Raw genomic sequence first — 20103 nt, 5'->3', positions numbered from 1 at the left:
AAAAGGTTTATACCTTTTTGGACCCTGTGTTTTTTCCCATTACCTGTTTGGACCTTGTGTTTTAAAAAATTACTTTTTGGACCCTATGTTTTGTAAAATAGTTAAAATAGAACCATAAACCCGATTTTGATAAATGTTTTTTCAACTAAAATCACAAATAATTTACCAAACTAACAATTTAGAACAAAAATAAATTTATTCTGCTTAAAAACTGTGTTATTATATTCAATTTTTTCTTCATCAAAATTGAGTTTAGGGTTCTATTTTCACTGTTTTATAAAACATAGGGTCCAAAAAATAATTTGTCAAAACACAGGATCCAAACAAGTATTGAGAAAAAACACATGGTCCAAAAAAATATAAACTCTCGAATAAATGGCCACACGCGCAAATAGTGTAATAATTACTGGGAATACTGTGTCGTACGGTTCTTAGTTGTATACAAGAAGAATTTTAAAAAAAAAAACAAAGAACTTTTAAATTTGAATGTGGTTGGGGGACTATAGGGATAATACTCAATTCCGATGAAATTTGATATTTGATCAATATATAAATGGAGTAAATACGCTTATAAAAAAATAATGAAGAAATAATAAAAAGTAATAACAATCTTTGTTTTTGAAAATAAAATAACATTTAAAGAATTAAAGGGTGAACTGTGGTATATTATTTTATATAATATAATGTTAAATTAAATAATGTGACAAAATGTGAATTGTCACACTTTGTAACATAATATGGAGAGTTACAAAATTAGATATATGTGTGTCCAAATGTAATATATTTTTAAGTTATAAAATTAGTTACAAATTTGTAACTCTCGGATATTATCCAATAATATGTAGAATAAAATTTACACATTTGAGATTGAAATTCACAAAGTCATAATGTGATATGACTCTTGAAGATATGCTTTTAACTCACATTATATGTGTGGAGGTGACAAAATCAAGTTGGAAAGAGTTTGTGATGTTTTGGAGAAAAACTGAAAGTTAGGAGGTCGAAACAAGCCACTGGCTGCGGCCACTAACATCCCATGCTGCGGCCTAAGAGTTAGGGACCAACGGCTGCGACTGTGAATGTCCATGGCCGCGGCCTGGGGTGCTGACAGCCAAATTCTATTTTTTCAAATTTTAATTTTAAACGATTTTAACATCCCAAGTAATTCCAAAATCTTAATTTTGATTCTATAAACATTTAATTAAACATTGGTAACAGTCAAGGGATTAGTAGAATTTGAAATCCAAAAGATGCCTTTATAAATAGGAGTCTAATGCTCACATACAAGACATACCATTTTCTAACCACAAAACATTTGGTTGAAAAATATACCAAAAGACTTATAATTCGAAAAATCTATTTTTCTAAACTTGAGAATCCATTGGTAGTTAGAGAAAAATAAAAATATACTTTTGGACAAAAGTCTTGATTCTTTTTTAAGTTATTGATCCCACTATTTTACACTTTTATTAGTTTTTGTTATTTTAACTTTATTTTTTATTTACTATTGTTTTTATTTCTTTATTCATTTTCTTTGCTCTTTATATTTGTATGTACTATTTTTGCTTTCAGTTTGTAGTCTTCTTCTTCTTTTCTTACTTTTTTGGTTGTAACATTTATTTTGATTAAAAATATTGTCAATTGTATTTGTATTTGTTGCTTAGAGTTTATTTTGATTTCTATAAATTGGACTGAATGATATATTCTCTAACAAGGACAACGTCGTGTAGATATCTTGGAATATCTGTGTGGATTAGGTGAGAAGCCGAATATATACTTGGAATGATGACGAAACTTTTTTGCAATCTTTTTTACATTCTTCTCCTTTTAATTATATTATATTTTAAAGATATTATAAATAATTAATAGAATACATATTCCATTCATTAAATTAAAAGAGTATAAAATAGAATATATTTAGCATTTCATTTCTATGTGTATATATATTGGATTAGTTATCATCTTCGCGTTTTAAGTGTATTCTTTTCATTGTTCTTTTTTTAATGTTGTATAATTTTAAAATATAAGGTATATATTTTGAGTAGAAAGAGCGTTTGGATAAGTATTGAGTAGCTAGATATATACTATTCTTATTATTTATATATAAAAAGTAGACAAAAAAATGACGTAAACTTTTCTTCAAAAGCACATTAAAAAAAAATAATAACTTATAAAAACCCCATTCTATGAACTATAATCATGCATGCAAACTCACCGTCATTTAATAAAGTTGATTCAGAGACATTATTGTTATCACTCATTGGTCGAATGATTTCATATAAGTTAATTTACTCTCTATATTTCTAATATATTTTCCTGCCTGCAGTAATAATAATAATAATAATAATAATAATCTGCTCTGCTTTATCTTTTTAAAAAATTGAAACTGTGCAGCCTAAATTTCAGTCATTTGACCAAGTAATTAACTGTTCAAATAAAGTCAAATACTGGTCTGAAAAGGTTCTCCATTACATTGCATCAAAGACAGCTTACAGCTTCTCCAAGTGTCCTCCGTTTCAGCTTAATTTTCGTGTACTCCAAACTTGACCAATTGATTATCAATCAGTCATGTTCATTAAGACTATAATTTAATTTAATTGAGCTCCTGCCAATCACACAACATCATCTATAAATTGGTACTTGAACAATTCCCTTCGCATGCTTTAATAGATTAATCATATATATATATTTAAGATGAACAAGGTAGCCATACATATACATATACATATATTATCAAAATATGACTAAAGAAAACAACCGATCCCATCCCCATACTCAAAAGTAGGTATATCGTTTGATTAGGTGGTGAATATTGGCTGCTATATATATTTATATTGAATTGACTGCTTTTGTTTATACGTATACATATATAAATATATTTCTATGACTAGCTTAATGGTTACGAGTCTTGGTGTAATTTCTTTATAATCTTCTGCACCATCTTTTATGACCCAATTAACTTGAGAGAAGCAGCAGGGAAAGCTCCAAATATATATGCTAGAGGCAGCCCCCTCCTTTTTTTTTTTTTTTTGGCCTAACTGGCGGCACGTGCGATATGTGCTATTAAGTCAGCTTTAACAGAATTTTTATTTTTCATATTTTTAATTATGGGAAATTCGGGCGTCCTCACGGGACTAAGTCCTTTATGTGGGGCTCAAAAATTTGTAAGTGTCAAATGTACATTAGTATTAAAATGTTGACTTTTGAGTATTTTGATTTGGTACAAGCGGTTGTATAACTGGTTGTGTTTTTTTAGTTGGCACTGTTTAAATAAATGGAGGTAAAAGCGTAATTTTAGGTCCAATAAATAGTACAGTTGAGGGTTTTATAGTAAATATAGGTAAGAGTTGTGACTTATTTACGATTGTGGATACGTAACTATTTGACTGGTACTAAGTAACTATTATAATTGACTTAGACAAATGTATAATAAAATAACGTAACAAAAACTGAAGTTGGTATATTTTTTTTTATGCTGTATAAGAAATGAATATAATGTGGTGGCAAATTTTTAATATAAATAATTTTTTTTAAAATGTATTAATTATTGAATGACACACCGCATTACCATTTAGTAGTTAATTTTTGCATATGTTTTTTATTTTGCATGAATATTGGGCATATTGGTATATGTATTAGCCACGTAAGAAGTTTTCCCTGAATAAGTCAACACTCTTCATTTTGGCCCCTTGGCAACAATGACAAAACCTTCTCTTCTTTATCTCGTCAATGTCCGTTCAAAGATTGAACAACATGCTGAAAGCCACTTTCTGGAATGTACTCCTGCTCATGTAAATCTCAGGGTCCGATATCTTTGAGTCTGAAGAGGAGGAAGGGACCATTTTTGCATTTGACTTTTCTTGTCCAGCACAAACAGAACTCGCAGGGATAGGGTTTTTCCGGGGTCGTCCATTGTTATAGCAAAAAAAAAAAAAAACAGAAATGTCAGTATGTGAAAAAAAAAGTTTACCCAACGTGCATTGACTACCCTCTTCTCTTTTTTTTTAAAAAAAAGATGTTCTTTAGCAAGAGGAAGAGCAACTGCTACATAAAGTCTTTACCTCGCTTACGCCGTGGTTGGGTGGTGGAAGGATGCCCTTGGAGTTCGCCAACTTCCGCACTCTGTGGTTGTACGCCCTCTTCCACTGGGCTTGCATCACTTTTGATGGTCATTTTCCTAGGACGACCGACCCGTTGGAGGGAACGAGGCCTGTGAGAGTCCTCGATCTTTTCGGCTGTCATTGCGGGGGAGCGGGTGGCCAAGGCTTTGTATCTCATTTTCTTTGGAGTGGGAACTCAAAGTAAAGTCTAGGGGGAAAGAATTTATGAGTACATTTTCAAGTTTATTAAGTAATGTGAACCCTTGTTCTTCAAACAGAGAAACTGAACAGTCCTTATCAGAGTTGGGGAGGAGAATAACCTTATTCGATTAGTCGGGGGAGGGAAACAAACTGATTCAGTTTTCATAAGTTTTTTTTGAAAAAAAAAATGCAGTTAACACGAAGATAAACGGTAGCCGATTAATGGGTACACATATGGGGTATTTAAGTATTTTTGCACACCCAAAGCCTTCAGATTAATTCCAGCCGTTGAACACAAAAAGTGCACACATCCAACAACTCACATTTAGTGAAGGACTAAGTTCTCCCAATAGAACTGAGACTTTAGAAGTGCCTTTAATTATTATTGCTATTTCTTTTTTACTATTCCACCAGGGAAAGAAAAATCCAGTACGATTTGTTGAGAAGTCCCTTAGGCCCTTCTTTATACTTGTAATTGCAACTAGGTCCCGGCCACTCAAAACTGAACTAATTGGAGATAACCTTCGAATACAAAAACATTACTTAATTATTATTATGCTATTCTGTATATAATTAGGATTAAACCACTTACAAGACATGATCATACGATATCAATCACTTACGAAGTGGGAAACTTTCACGATCGAGAAACTTGTTTCTAGTCATTTATGGGGCTGAATGAATTCATTATATCAACACAGTTCAATGGTATACATATATTTTCTTCTTCGTCTCATTAATGATCGAGATGAAACAAAGGAGAGATGCATGCCATGCATGGTCCCAAGAAAACTCTGAGAAGATGCTTTTTATATGTTGTGTTGTGTGCTTTGTTAGATTTTCTAGGCCCTTTAATTGATTGAACTACTGCTTAAGAAAGGCACTGACAAATTACAAAATAAATACTCTTACTCTATTTTAAAAAAAATTAATTCTCTTGTTTATTTAATATAAAAATATTTAGTTAATCCTCATACACAAATATTATCAACACATGTTTTTTTCTTGTTTAAGATCAAATGCGCCAACAGCAAACAAAACATTGATATCATAATAAATTATTGAAATGTTTTGTCACTTGAAGAAGAGTGTGGATCCACAAAAGAAAGTTGGCCTGTGGTCCATATGTACTATAGTGCACATTGTGTGGTGAAACTCTATTCATTTGCTCAATTATGAGTGCAAAATACCTAAATTGTGCCTACAATATGCATTGCATGCAAAAATATACTTTTGCTGGTGTCTTGTTCACATGATCAATCGGAGATTTTACCTCGAGATGATGTGTTAATGCATTACACGAATTTTACTTATTTGTCGTTTTCTTATTATTTTAGTGATATTTTCGTCAATATATATATATTTATATAAATGTTAAACGTGGAAATCCTACCCTCCACATGCATATTACTGGACTTATGTTGCGGTGGTTTTTAACTTATTAGACCCATGTTAAATACAAAAGTTTTTTTCTTTTTACAAGTGTCAAAATTAATAAATGTTTATTGTTCATATATTTGACTAGTATAATATATAACTTTATATTTTTTATGTTTATATTTTATGGTGATATTTAGAGACATTTAAAAAAAAAAAAAAATTGGGGTATAAGGAAAAATATATTGGCGTTAGACTATGATCATATATAAGGCTCGTTCAACACAAGTCTTACTTATACTTCTAGTTAGTAAAAGTAGAGAATAGAATCTTTAAGCTTCTTTAGTTACTATTTGCATAATTTACTTTCTTTTCAAATCATAAAAGAACATATTTTGATGTAATTTGTTTTTTTTTCTTTGATTATAATAAGAATAAAATGAGAAATCTATTATTAGAAAATGAAAAAAATAGTATTTTTAAAAGTCATAAAAACTTAAAATATTCTCAAAAGAATTTTTTGAAGTTGGTGTTGACATATTTTTTTTTAAGAAAAATCTTTTAAATACAAAAAGAATTTTTAAAGATTTACCTAAATATTCTCACAAGTAACTTTAAGACGGTAAATATTTTGGAAAATTTGACTATTGATGCATTAAATGAGATCGTATAACAAAACAATACAAAGCTAAAAAATCATCACATTTTTATCCTAGTATTCTCCTGGATTCCCAAAATGCCCTTATCATAAATTTCTCTCTTTTTTTCTCTTATTGTATTCTCCATCTCTATCTCCCACGTTTTCCCTCTCTAACTCTCAAGCTCTCATACAAAAAAAAAAAAAAAACAAGGCAGCGATCATTATCTTAATCTATACTAATTTTCGAACTTGGCTTTCAGAGGCAAGTTGTGAATCCTTTTAAGGCAAGAACTTCATTTTGGATTTCGGATATAGGGGAAAAAATCGTATGGGTGAGTATATATTTGTTATATGTAGTGAGGAAACTTGTTTATCTACATTGTTTTTGCTATTTCAAACAAATATGTGTATGCCCTCATGTTTTATTGTAATTTTCCACTGTCGGAATAGAATTTCGTTCCTTTCTTGGTTTTTTTCTGGGTTTTTTGTCTACCTCGATGAGACTCAATGGTCCTCGATAAAACCCTCATGTGTTTATATTAATTGGCTACCTTGATATGCCTCGATGAGACACGATGGTCATCGATGGACCTCGATAAAACCTTCACACATTTAGGGGAAAATGACTACCTCGATGGACCTCGATAAAACCCTCACACATTTAGGGAAAATTGCTACCTCGATGAGACTCGATGGACCTTGATAGAGGCATAGAACTTAATGTATGTAGTATATGCCTCGATGGGGATTGATGGATTCATAAGAAATTTGTTGGGAAGTCTACCATGATGTACCTTGATTGTACTCGATAGACCTCGATAGGCCTCGACATATCTCGACAGAAATTGATGTTTTGTTGTTTTATGTTATAGTTTTAATTTTTGACCTATTTTTTTTCGATATAGATTCAACTGTTTCCATATTTGTTGCATTCAATGGTTTTCGGGAACTGGAAAATAGGGATTGGAATTTCAGGGATGCTGAAAATCAAGTTTTTCCTTTGGAGAATGGTGTGACGTATGAGCAACTGCTTGACAGTCTGTACGATGAGCTTGAAGTGGATAAATGTGTGCATGACTTGAAAATTGAGGTCCCGTACACATGCCTATCACAATCCGTCAAACCTACCATTATAAAAAATGATAAACATGTGCGTGCATTCATTGAGTTAGCATCAAAATTTGTAGAGAAGTTGATTCCTCTATGTGTGACATTTGTTAAGAAGGGAGGTATAAGAAATGCATCGGCCTCTCCCAGCGTTAATAAAGAAATTCGATATGAAGAGAACATTTCTCCCCCATGTCATGGTTTCAAAGGAACTCAAAGTGAGGTTGGGACATTTTTTCCCGAGACAAATCCAGACGTTATAGTCCATGATGATATCCTTGTTAGAGATGTGCTATATTTTCATGACATAGCGGAGTACGATCCCTATGGCTACGATCATTATGTCAACGACGATCTTGTTACTGATGCAACAGATGTTGGTGAGCCAGGTATTAGGGTAGATTTGCCAACATAGAGTTAAGATGTTATGGTAGTTAAGGAATGTAGAATAGAAGATCGGCAAACACCTGGGACTAGCAGTAGTCGTCTAGGTCCAAGTAGAATCGATGATAGTTTTAGATGGAGTTCTCCATTGGACTTAGGTGAAGATCGTAGAGCATGGAGTGCTCCCATGTTCACCAAAGAGGATATAGACGCCTCTCATCAACATCATTCCTCAACCGGCAAAGCTTCAGGAGAATTGCACCTAGGCAAGTTCTTTCAGAACAAGCTTGAATTGAAAACCAAAGCATCCATATTTGCGATGAAGAATAATTTTGAGTTTATGGTGAAGAAATATGGGACTGATGTGTGGTACATTACCTATAAGGATCCTGATTGTGGTTGGAGATTTAGGGGTAAGAAAAAAATGCGATATGAAATGTTCGAGATTATTGTATACAACGAAGTACACACTTGCTCACAAGAAATTCGAGATAGGTTCACCATCAAGCATCACCGTGGGTTGTTGGCCACCTAATCAAGAGGAAATTTGCTACTGATGGTACTCGATACATGGAAAACAACATAAGGGAGGACATAAAGCACCATTTTGGGGTCGAAATGAGCTATGAAAAGGCATGGAGATGCAGATAAAAGGCTCATATGTATGTCAGAGGGACACCTGAGGAATCATACTCCAAGTTACCTTGATACCTGTGTCAGCTGGAGCATAAGAACCCAGGTGCAATTACTGATTTTGTAGTAGAAAATGGTCATTTCTTGTATTGCTTCTTTTCCCTTGGAGTTTTCAAGCGTGGATTCCTATATTGTTGTCCTGTCATTTGTGTGGATGGCACACTCTTGAAGAATAAGTATGGTGGCCACATGCTCTGTGTTGTTGCATTGGATGTAAACAACCAGCTGTTTCCAATTGCGTTTGCATTGGTGGACAGTGAGAACCATAACTCTTGGACTTATTTCGTGAGAAAATTGAAGGAAACCATAGGGGACGTTGAGACCCTAGATTTTGTATCGGACATGCATAAAAGCATTAATCATGCTTTGGAGCTTGTATTCCCAGATGCCTATCACAGTGCATGTTACCACCACATCTGTATGAATGTGGTGGCAAAATTCAAAACTGACCACTGTCAAGACATCATGGGGTGTGCAGCGTACGCGTTTCAAAGAATGGAATTCCACAAGTTCTTTGACAAGATTAAGGTAATTGATCCACCCATTGCTCAATATCTTGAGGGAATTGGATTTGAAAGGTGGAGTAGCGCTTATTTTCTTGGAAACTGATACAATATCATGACGAGTAACTACGCAGAAAGCTTTAACAATAAAACCAAGGAAGCAAGGAGCTTTCTAGTTGCCACTTTTCTTGAATTCATAAGATTCACTCTTCAGTCTTGGTTTGCCGATAGACGTGAAAGAGCTACAAAAGCAACAACTGTGTTATCACCTGAGATGGAAAAGGATGTGAAGAAAATAGGTGAGAAAGCAATTTTCCTGGATGTCCAAGTCCTTAGTCATCATGAATTTCTTGTGGTCGATGTCAATGGTGATTGTACAATAGGAAGTCATGTAGGGCTAGGCTTTCAAAATTTGTGTTCTGTAATAATTTAATTGATTATATCCAAGTACCTCTCCTGATACTTTGTTGGTTTTGATCTAAATAAATAGCTCTTCACAAAATATTTCGTGTCTACCTCGATAGGATTCGATAGGCCTTGATTGGCCTTGACATAGTAATCAGTCTGCCTCGATAGGCCTTAATCTGGACCGATCAAGGCAAATCGAGTCCTGTCGAGGCATATATCATTATGTATTATTATGACCCCAGCATGTGTAGAGCGACATCAATATGCTGTAAAAACATGAAAATTCGTTAGTACCATCAACATATTTTATGATTGAATTGAAAACATAAATGTAATTTACATACCGAATCCCAAAGGCAAGTTTGAACCGTGTGCAACTGCAAGAAACATGCCACACCGTGCGTCTCAGTATGGACGTTTGGATCCCTCTTGTTGTCGATCTTCCCGATCATCCACTTATGGAAGCTTTACTCCTGTTGCGGGTCATACTTCCTCAAAGGTTCAATAACTAGCCCATGTTTATCTACTCTCATCCTCTTCGTTGGGTCGGTGAAGTCATCAAAATTCTTGGGCTTGCATTTCTTCCTAACAACTTCAAGGTCAGCTGACTCCTCAGGTTGTAGTACTCGTACATTGGGACTGTCGCGCGCGACTGGCAACAAGAGAGGTTTGGGCCTGTGGATTGGAGGGTGGATCTCCAGGCTCGTAGTCCTCAGGCAAAATATCAGACTTTGTATCTGATTTTAAGTGGGGTGGATCGACCTGAGACCATTGAAATCAACTACGCCAACTAAGCCACGATCATAGTCTGATTCTGAAGTAAGGTTGCTTGGCCCTCCTCAACCCTCTCGAGCCTCTGCATCAACTGCTCATAATCAGGCTGGGCAACCTGACTAGAGGAAGGTGCACAGGCCTGTGAAGTGCCCTCCTCAACCCTCGGGACATCCTCATAAAAAATGGAAGCTTCCTTTGCAACCTCTGCCAGTTTCTCTGCCTCCTTCTCAGGCACTACTTCCTTTGCTGCAGTCCTAGCCTCCACTATAGTTGATTCCAACTCAGGGAATAACCTAGAATCAACGTCTGGAAGGCTATTGTAGTAGACTACCTCACCGGGACGTGGCTCCAGCATGCAAAATATCACTAACTGCATGGTCGAATAACATGTGTTAGAAAAAACTTTAATAAAATAAACTGTTAATCAATTAATTTGTGACATTTAACAAGAAAAAGTGGAACTTACTCGACGCTTGACAAACATAGGAACTAACTCATCTGTTGAAAGATTGTTATCGGTCTTCATAGGCCAGCTAAGCATCCTGGGAATCTGGTTCCCACTACTCTCACTGTACTTACTCCCAATAGCTGGCATGGCCTCGAAAGCCTAGTACAGAAATGCGGGGCATAGCCGTAGAAACTATACTTCGACTCCTTTTGTTTTTTTTCTTGAACCCTCGTTCTTCTTCTCCTCATAGTGCTTCACTTACTTTTGCATGTCATTCTGAACTCCTCTAATAACCTTCTTGAAGGACAGCTTCCCCCACGGATACTTGAAAAAGTAGTCAAGATCCTCAACCATCTTCAGGGAATCACCCCATATATGTGTTATCTTCTCTGGGGCATTTAGTACCCCCTCTATCAAATAGAACAAACCCAGCTTAAATGCATCTGGGTTTGTCGAGGCCTTCAAAGCATCTTCCAACTGGCTGAAACTAACCTTGGAATCACCATTAAAGTATTCTTGGATGATTCGATCACTTGAAATATGCTCTCTCAACTCATATGTGGACGAGGTGTTCCCAAAATTCAGCCCAGTCACTAGGGTAAACTCTACAATCCCAAATCTGTAAAGAGTGTTGCCCAAGTAGAACTAGCCATCTTCAACCTTCTTGCTTTCCACCTTTCGCAACATAAGCTGATGTAGTAGAACCCTCGAAAAACTAAAGGGCTTAGCCTTGAAGAGCTGTCCCAACGGGCATGCCTTTGCCCGATCAATTAGCCTGTGCCTCTTAAACTGCTCTATAAGGGTTTCCAAGCAAGTACTACCCCTATAGGTGACACGACCAAGAAATTGCTACTCCAATGGTACAATGAAATTAGGTATCTGAAAAAAAAAACAAAAAAAAAAAGTTAAAAATACAATTTTAAACAATCTGGTAAATATCTAGAACCATCAAGGCATGTCGAGGCCCGTCGAGGTTTTAAAAAATCAAACAGCATATACACTATCGAGGTCTGTCGAGGCCTATCGAGGTAGCACACAATATTGATGCTGACTGTTACTGTTGATGCCTATCGAGGCATAGGTAAAATCTGAAAATACCCAATTCTATCGGGTAACTCCATGAACTAACCCTATTCAGCCCTATATTTATAACTCTAACCCTTAGTTAAAGTTTTTCACATTTTTAACTCTTTAAGACAAAATTACCCCTTTTGTTAAACAAATAAAACTCTTTCAGTTTCTCTTCCTCCTTCCCGTCCATTGAAAACCCTCCCTCCCAAACCCAGATTTATTCCCGTCGAAGCTGCAGTGGTACTCCGGCTAGCACCCACCTCGTCCCTCCTCCCACTTGCGTCATCATCTCCACAGCCACCAGCCCCTTTTACTCTCTTGGTCTCGAACCCACGAACCCATCCCCTCCGCTTGGTCCCGTCGCCGAACCCACCCACATTTCAGCCATATCGTCGAGCCCACGTCGCCGGAGCCCAAGGTTTACAACACCTAAGACCCCACACTCCCCTTGCAAGCCCGATACCCTAGCCCAAGGTATTGTTGTTGGGATCCCTTGTTGTTATTATGACTCCTTTGTTTATTTTGAATTTGTACTTTGGTTAAATTTCTAACTACTTGAGGCATATTTTAATTGGGAAATAAGGAGTGAATTTAGTGTGAATTTGGTGTGAAGTGAAGTTATTGTGAACCATATGTAATTTCAGTGTGAACAATGTGTGAAATTGGTGTGAACCATGTGTGATTGTGGTGTGAATTTAGTGTGAACCATGTGTGAAGTGAAGTTGTTGTGAACCATATGTAATTTCAGTGTGAACAATGTGTGAAATTGGTGTGAACCATGTATGAAGTGAAGTTGGTGTGAACCATGTGTGATTTTAGTGTGAATAGTGTGTGAATTTGGTGTTAATAGTGTGTGAACGATGTGCGAACCATGTTCCGAAATTATGGTGAACAATGTGAGAATGATGTGTGAACCATGTGTGAATTTGGTGTGAATGGTGTGTGAACCATGTTCTGAACTTATGGTGAATAATGTGTGAATTATAAAAGGAAACTACACTAACTAACCCTATTAAAAGTGATTCTTGAACCTTTTCTTGATTATAATAAGCCATTATTAGACTTATTTCTTTGTAGTGAGGCAAGAGTATGATGAGAAACTTGTACATGCTGTCAATATCAAATTGTACTGTCTTATTTTGAAGTGTTGAAATAATTTCTAAGTGATGTGTATTATGGTATGGCCTCGGCTGAAATCATGAATATATATATATACATATATTTCTTTAATATAACCAAGAAAAGGTTGACTAGAATGAGGAATGGGACTGTATTTTGGGAACTTTTGAGGAAATAATATTCTGGTTGTTGTGGGGTATGCACTATGATTAGGCTTGTTTTAGTTATAATAACTGTTATTTAAGGATGTCTCTCACATTAGTTACCATATGTACTAAGTGGTCAAGAGTAAGACATAGCTTATGGCAATGCTGGCCAGAGTTGCATTTGGTTCTACAATTGCAGCCAATGGGAAAGCAACAGTGAGTGAAAAATATTTAGAATATGTGTTAATATCTCACAGTGTCCAAACAATTGTCTTGAGCAATATTGTTGAGGATCATAATCATATTCAGACCACATGTTCTGATATATATTTATGGCAAAGCAAACAACTCAATAGTGGAGAAAAGGTGGTTTAAAATTAAGGTGACAACTAGAATTTGCAGTTGGTACACGTGAGGCTGCAGAATTGGTTTGGCAATTATTTTCTGATGTGTTTTAATCATTACACCTCTGATGCAAATGATTGGCTGAGTTATGGAAAACTTGTACGGTAGATGGCTGGTGAAAAAGGTACATAATAGAGAAAAAGAGAGAAGAGAAGCTCTGTAACTCTTTGAGAATAGCGAATTGAGATGGCAAGACTAGCAAAATGAACTTAGGAGACCTTTATGCTCTGAACTCCCCTGTGTTTTCTTTACTTGTCATTGCTGCAGTATTTGGTATTTTGTTTTGGTGTGATATGGTTGCTGTAGAGTTTCTAAACTAGTGTACATAAAATGTACCTCAATAGTAAATTTTTATATGACCCCACAAATGTATTACCGAAAATATATATTTTTACTCTTGTTGTAAAAGTTGTTTAAATGTGGAATGGATAAATCTTTGTCACTTTTATCTTATTAAGTTATGTGTGAATTGAGTGTGAATTAAGTGTGAATCAGGATTGAAATATGTGTGAATCGGGATTGAACTGTGTGAATCGGGATTGAACTATGTGAATACATCTGAGTTATGTATTAAGCGCTTATTTAATTTACATTTTCAGATGTCACTCCTCATGCTTCCTACTGAAAGGCATTATCCAGCAAAGGCTGCGTATAGGGGAGGGAGCATTATGAGTACAATAATAGCGAAGTTCACGACATTTGACTTGTTGGAACGAGCGAAACAGTCACCATTCAAGCAATTCTTCTTATCTCCGCCTCTACAATATTCTGGAGTTATTATTCACCAGTTACTGCTTAGGAGAGTTGTTGGTAGAGGAAAGAACGAATACTGCTTGAATTTTAATATTTGTGGTCAGAATACAAGGTTTGGTAAGTCGTTAAGATTTTATTTGAGTTTGTGATTTATAAGTAATGTTTATACCTTATTAATTTATTATTTTGTTGCAAAATCTTGTGAAGGCCACGCTCAATCCAAGACCCGAAGAGAAAGAATTTCATGACTCTATTATTCAAGGACCAGATGAACTACTCATGGGACGTGTTATTAGCTTTGTAGACGATGATGTGGAATTGGAGTTTGAAGGGGAAGAACGTGAGGAATCTCCCACAAAGCCCGATGTAGCAGATGGGCATCGTCACGAGCAAGACAAGAAAGAGATACCAACTCCAATTAACACCCACCATGAAAAGTTGTTAGCTGATATTGACACTTTGAAAAGTAACCAACAAAGAATGGAGGAGAAGTTGGATTATCTAATTGAATTAGTGCTCTCGCAACGTAAAGGTAGTGATTCTGAGGATTCATTATCAGATGAGCATCTTGCTTCACCACACCGTACATTTATTATGGAGCACGTTGTTGGAGAAGATAACCCTAGCTGTAAGGTGGTATCTCCTAGAGATATGGCTGGGGTGGAATTCAAGAGAAGGAGGGTTCCAATGAAAAGAATTTTTGGTTCCGAGTTTACTGATCCAACTAAGAAGAAAAAGAAAGCAAAGACAATTGTAACTGATCCTTGTGAAATTAATCCCCTACAGCCATATGACGAAAAGAAAATGAGACGTTTTAAGAAATGGGTAATTGGTTTAAAAAATAATGATAAGCCTATTTCTCTCTTGGCTGGTTCGTGCACTGCGAAATGGTTTATTCAGCTACTTACACCACGTACATGGCTGGACGGACTGGTAAAACTACTGAAATAATTTTTTTTTAAAAATATATATAATTTGAATGTATATATACTTATAATATTTGGCATGCAGCACATTGATGCAGCTTTAGGGTTGGTAAAAGAACGAGTGTATACTTACAAGAAGACTTACTCTGAAAGATTCACCATCGTGGATTCTATGTTCCAACAGTTCTTCGAACCACATTGGGAACAATTCAACAAGAAGAAAATCAAATCAAGCTACATTTGGGCACAAGAAGTGATTGATTACTTGGTAGGTGATGATAACAATTTCAAAAGGAGTTGGAAAGACATTGACGAAGTGTTTACCCCAATTAATTTTTCTGGGACACATTGGGTGTTGTTAGAGATATCATTGACAAGCTGTCTTATAAAAGCTTATGACTCTGATATCACTGTGGTCTCCAACAAGGAGTTTGAGAATAAAATGAGCAGATGGGGAAAAATGCTACCATTTCTAATTCAATCCAGTGGGCTGTTAAGCCATAGGAAAGATGTCCAACTACAAGCAGAGAAAGTGCGTTTTGAGTTCACAAGACTTGGCACAGAAAAAGTGCCACAGACCAAAACTAGGTATAACTGTTAACCATATTTATATTAAAAAACTTTGGTCTTCCAATAATCAATATGGTCTTCCAATAATTAAAAAACTTTATTTCCTTTGCAGTGGCAATTGTGGAGTATATGTCATCAAACATCTAGAGTACTTGCTAGCCAAAAAACCGCTATCCGAAGTAAATGACGACAACATGGATTTCTTTAGAAAAAAGACTTGTGTAGATTTGTTTTACCATAACTTACAACCATAGTTGTCTTTTATTTAAATATATGTATCTTACTTTTGAATGTATGAAGAAACTATGTCAACTTCATCTCATTAAATGGTATTGAATGACTTCGTTTATTTCATCTTAATAGTGGAATGGATAAATCTTTGTCACTTTTATCTTATTAAGTTATGTGTGAATTGAGTGTGAATTAAGTGTGAATCAGGATTGAAATATGTGTGAATCAGGATTGAACTATGTGTGAATTAGGTGTGAACCAGGTGTGAATTATGTGTGAATTATGTGTGAACTGCGTGTGAAATATGTGTGCATAATGTGTGAACTATGTGTGAATTAGGTGTGAATTATGTGTGAATATAAATTAGGTGTGTACGAAACAACAAACTTTAACACAAAAAGTCGTATTACTGAACCAATCTAAAAATTCAAATTCCACAATTGAAGAGTACAAAGTAAAACAATAAAAGTACAAACTAAGCATGTCTAGACGGCGGGGGACAAACAGTGGTACACGTCACTCGATTGTGCCCCAGGACACCACATCTACTACATCTATGTTGTTTGCTATTCTTCTCACCCTTTGATAAATGTCGTTTCTTCTTTGGACGACCAGCCTTCTGCTTCACTAAAGGAGGAGCTATCATCATACTTCCTATGTCATTTGGTATCACCCAAGATTCTTCATTACCCAGCGTATATACAGATCCACCATAGGATGACAACCACGCTTCAACTGTGTAGAATCTGGAGCATAAACTATATGGACTAATGCCACGATCTCGAGCACCAGCTAGAGCGTGTTCACAAGGAAGACCTGTCAAATCAAATCTTCTACAACTACATGTTTTCCTCCTCAGGTTGACATCTCCATCAAGATCACCATCCAATACTGTTATTTCATACTGACTAGACAGAAAAGAGAACGAGGTAGTGGACTTGTCTGCTAACTTTCGCAAATCAACTTCCACTTGTAAGGCAAGAGGACTTGTAGCCGCTGATGCTGCAGTTCGACGCTCGAAAAACCATTTTTGTAAAGTGTGCCTCATAAATTCCATGAGACAAGTAATTGGCCACCCACGTGCCTCAGCAATGACATTGTTCCAGCTTTCGGCAATACCTATAGTCATTAAATTATATCGATGACCAGGAAAGAAAGAACGAGCCCACTTTTCAAAACCCACTTGATTCTCTAAGTATTGAGCAATTGCAAGATCTTTGAATTTAATCTTCTCAAAATGGCGTAAAAACTCTCGCTTTCTATAAGCTTTCGCTGCAAGGAAGAATTCTTCATGGCAATGGTCAGTTTTGAACTTCGTACGGATATTCATGCTAACATGATGTATACAAGCACCGTGGTGTGCTTCAGGAAAATTTTTAGTCAAGGCAGTTGCTATACTAGTATATCTATCAGACACGAATACTAGATTCTCCACTTCACTAATCGCTTCCTTCAACCTCGGTAGAAAATACAACCATGAGTCATTATTCTCTGAGTCAACTACTGAAAATGCAATTGGATATATTTGCTTGTTAGCATCTTTTCCCATGGCACATAACAAAGTACCTCCACACCGAGTAGTCAAGAAGGTTCCATCTACACATATAACTGGGCGAATATATGTTTTAAACCCCATTATAGAAACACCTAAGGCCATGAAGCAATATTTGAACCTACCTTCATTGTCCATCTGCAAATGAGTAACAGTTCCAGGATTTTTTTGCTCCATCATGTATAGAAATGAGGGAAGTTTCTGAAATGATGATTCTGGTGTACCTCTTATGTAAGCCAATGCATACTCTCGACACCTCCAAGCTTTAGCATAGCTCATATGAACTCCATATGATAAACTCACATCTTTTACAATTGACCTTGGCTTGTAATTAACATCATCACCCTCAAATTTTCTCCTTATGACTGTCCAATAAGCCATGGGGATGCCTGACGGTGACCTTTATGTCGAACATCCAATGAGCATCTGTGTTCACCGAAAAATTTACGAACCTCGAACATATTGGAATTAACCAATTTTGTAGCCCTCAACCTCCATTTGCATTTATCATCAACACATACTGTACACCATATATTTTTCGCAGACTTCTTTACTTTAAACTCAAAGTTTTTCTTTAATGCATAAAGATGGAGTTTCATCTTCAACCCTTGCTTATTCTCAAATATTTGACCCTCTTTTATTTCCCACGAATTGATACTCGAAGAAGATGTCAGTAATTGAGCTGTTGAGGCTGAAGTAGAGCCTTTTTCCCCTTGATTCAACAAAAGTGGAGTACTCCATAGATTAACTTCACCAACCTGTCTTACTTTACGACCTCTATTATTTGAGGAATCATGGCTCTTCAATACTTCATTGGAGGTTGACTGTTGTAAATTATGCTTCACAAGTACATCATTGCAGGTAGACCTATCAATATTTTCATTATCATCTGAGCTTAATGCATCATTATTATCATCATCACAACTGTCTTCATTGCCATCTGCATCATTATTATCACCATCACAATTGTCTTCATTGCCATTTGCATCATTATTATCATCATCACAACTGTCTTCATTGCCATCAATGCAAAAATCATCATTCACTTTGGTTTCAATTGGAGGAATAGTATACAACTCACGTGTTTTAGTAACCAAAGGATCATTACTTCTCTTCTCTATAGTAGACACACATAGGGGTGTCCGATGATTGATAGATGTTCCTATCTCATCAAGAAAAAAAGCAACATCATCATCATTACTAATCAAAGATGGAGGGATACCTTTACTTCCAAAATGATAGATTACATTTAAGTCAAGATCAATACGAGACTTGTCAGCTCCGATTAAAGTATACAATTGATCAACAAGACTATTGTAAGTGATAGTCTTTGGCACCTTCATACCCTTGCTTTGTTTAGCACTAAATGACCAACCTTCGTTCAAAACTTGTTCCCATGATCCATTATATAACACCACAATATTTATATGTGTTTGACCTGTATAACATATGACAAAAGGTTCGAAATCCAAAGGTTATTAGGTAAAACTAGCCAAAAGAAACAAGAAATAAATGTGTGAAGCAAGCATGTGTGAACCAAGTGTGAAACGTGTGTGAACAATGTGTGAACTGTGTGTGAATTATGTGTGAAACCAAGTGTGAATCATATGTGAACCAAATGTGAATCATGTGTTAGTACTCGTGAACCAAGTCTGAACCAAATATGAATCATGTGTGAACAAAATGTGAACGCAGTGACCTAAATTGCGAAAATGTGAACCAAGTGTGAACAAAGTGTGAATAATGTGTGAACAAAGTGTGAACACAGTGACTTAAATCGCGAAAATCATTCGAAAATTCGTCATCTCAACATAAAATTATTTCTTTTCACAGATTTTTTAGTGTATAGTAGTTCCAAAATTCTATTTAAACTATTACACAAGACACCCATAACCTATAAATAAAAAAAATACTTACTCATTATCAAATCAAATGTTCAATCTTCTTCAAGTTTGGGAGATGATTTTTATTTAATCTTCTTCAACTTGGGTGAGAAGAAAAGAGATGTGGGAGATAACGTCACTTTCTAAACTTGGTGCGAAAAAATGGTGATGACCTTTGAGATTTGATGATTTGAGAGAGAATATGTGTTTGCTATATTTTGTGAGAGTAGATCATTTCCATGGCTGCTAGGTACGTGCAAGACAAACAAAAGAGAGAACAACTTAATATCTATTGAAGGGTATTGATGTCTTTTTAAGTGCCTATAAGGTCATTAATGTGAGAAACATTAATGAGGGGTTATGGTTATAAATATATGGTGAAAAAGGGTTAATTCATGGAGTTACCCATTCTATTGAGGCATATCGAGGCCCATCGAGGCTTATCAAGGCCCTGGTAAAATCAAAAAATGCATAGTTTTATCGAGGCCTATCGAGACACATGCATCATAAAAATGTCTAATTCTATCGAGTCCTATCGAGGAAATGCAAAATAATAATATATCTTACTCTATCGAGGCCTATCGAGGCACTTGCTAAATCAGAAATATGTCTTATTCTATCGAGTCCTATCGAGGCTAGAACCTAACAGAAACTACCGATGCGTATCGATTTCTATAGAGGTGAATAAAAATCTCGAAAAAAATCCAGATTTCTTCATATCCCATCCCCGATCTATCCTATGAACAAAAAATTAACAAATAAACCAGGACCAGACAATTAATTGCAGAATAAACAAGTAAATCCCCCACCTT

General features: G+C 35.6%; 1 protein-coding gene across 1 annotated transcript; it reads right to left on the bottom strand.

The window, feature by feature from the left end:
- Nucleotides 1-16331: 16331 nt before the first annotated feature.
- LOC133795010 (uncharacterized) lies at nt 16332-17789 on the bottom strand. Its single transcript, XM_062232465.1, has one exon. The coding sequence runs from the start codon at nt 17787-17789 to the stop codon at nt 16332-16334; it is 1458 nt and encodes a 485-aa protein (XP_062088449.1).
- Nucleotides 17790-20103: the final 2314 nt, after the last annotated feature.

This window comes from Humulus lupulus, chromosome 8 (genome assembly GCF_963169125.1).
Source record: "Humulus lupulus chromosome 8, drHumLupu1.1, whole genome shotgun sequence".
Classification (NCBI taxonomy): Eukaryota; Viridiplantae; Streptophyta; class Magnoliopsida; order Rosales; family Cannabaceae; genus Humulus; species Humulus lupulus.
The sequence above is the reverse complement of the archived record's forward strand: the minus strand, read 5'-3'. Positions and strand labels throughout refer to the sequence as shown.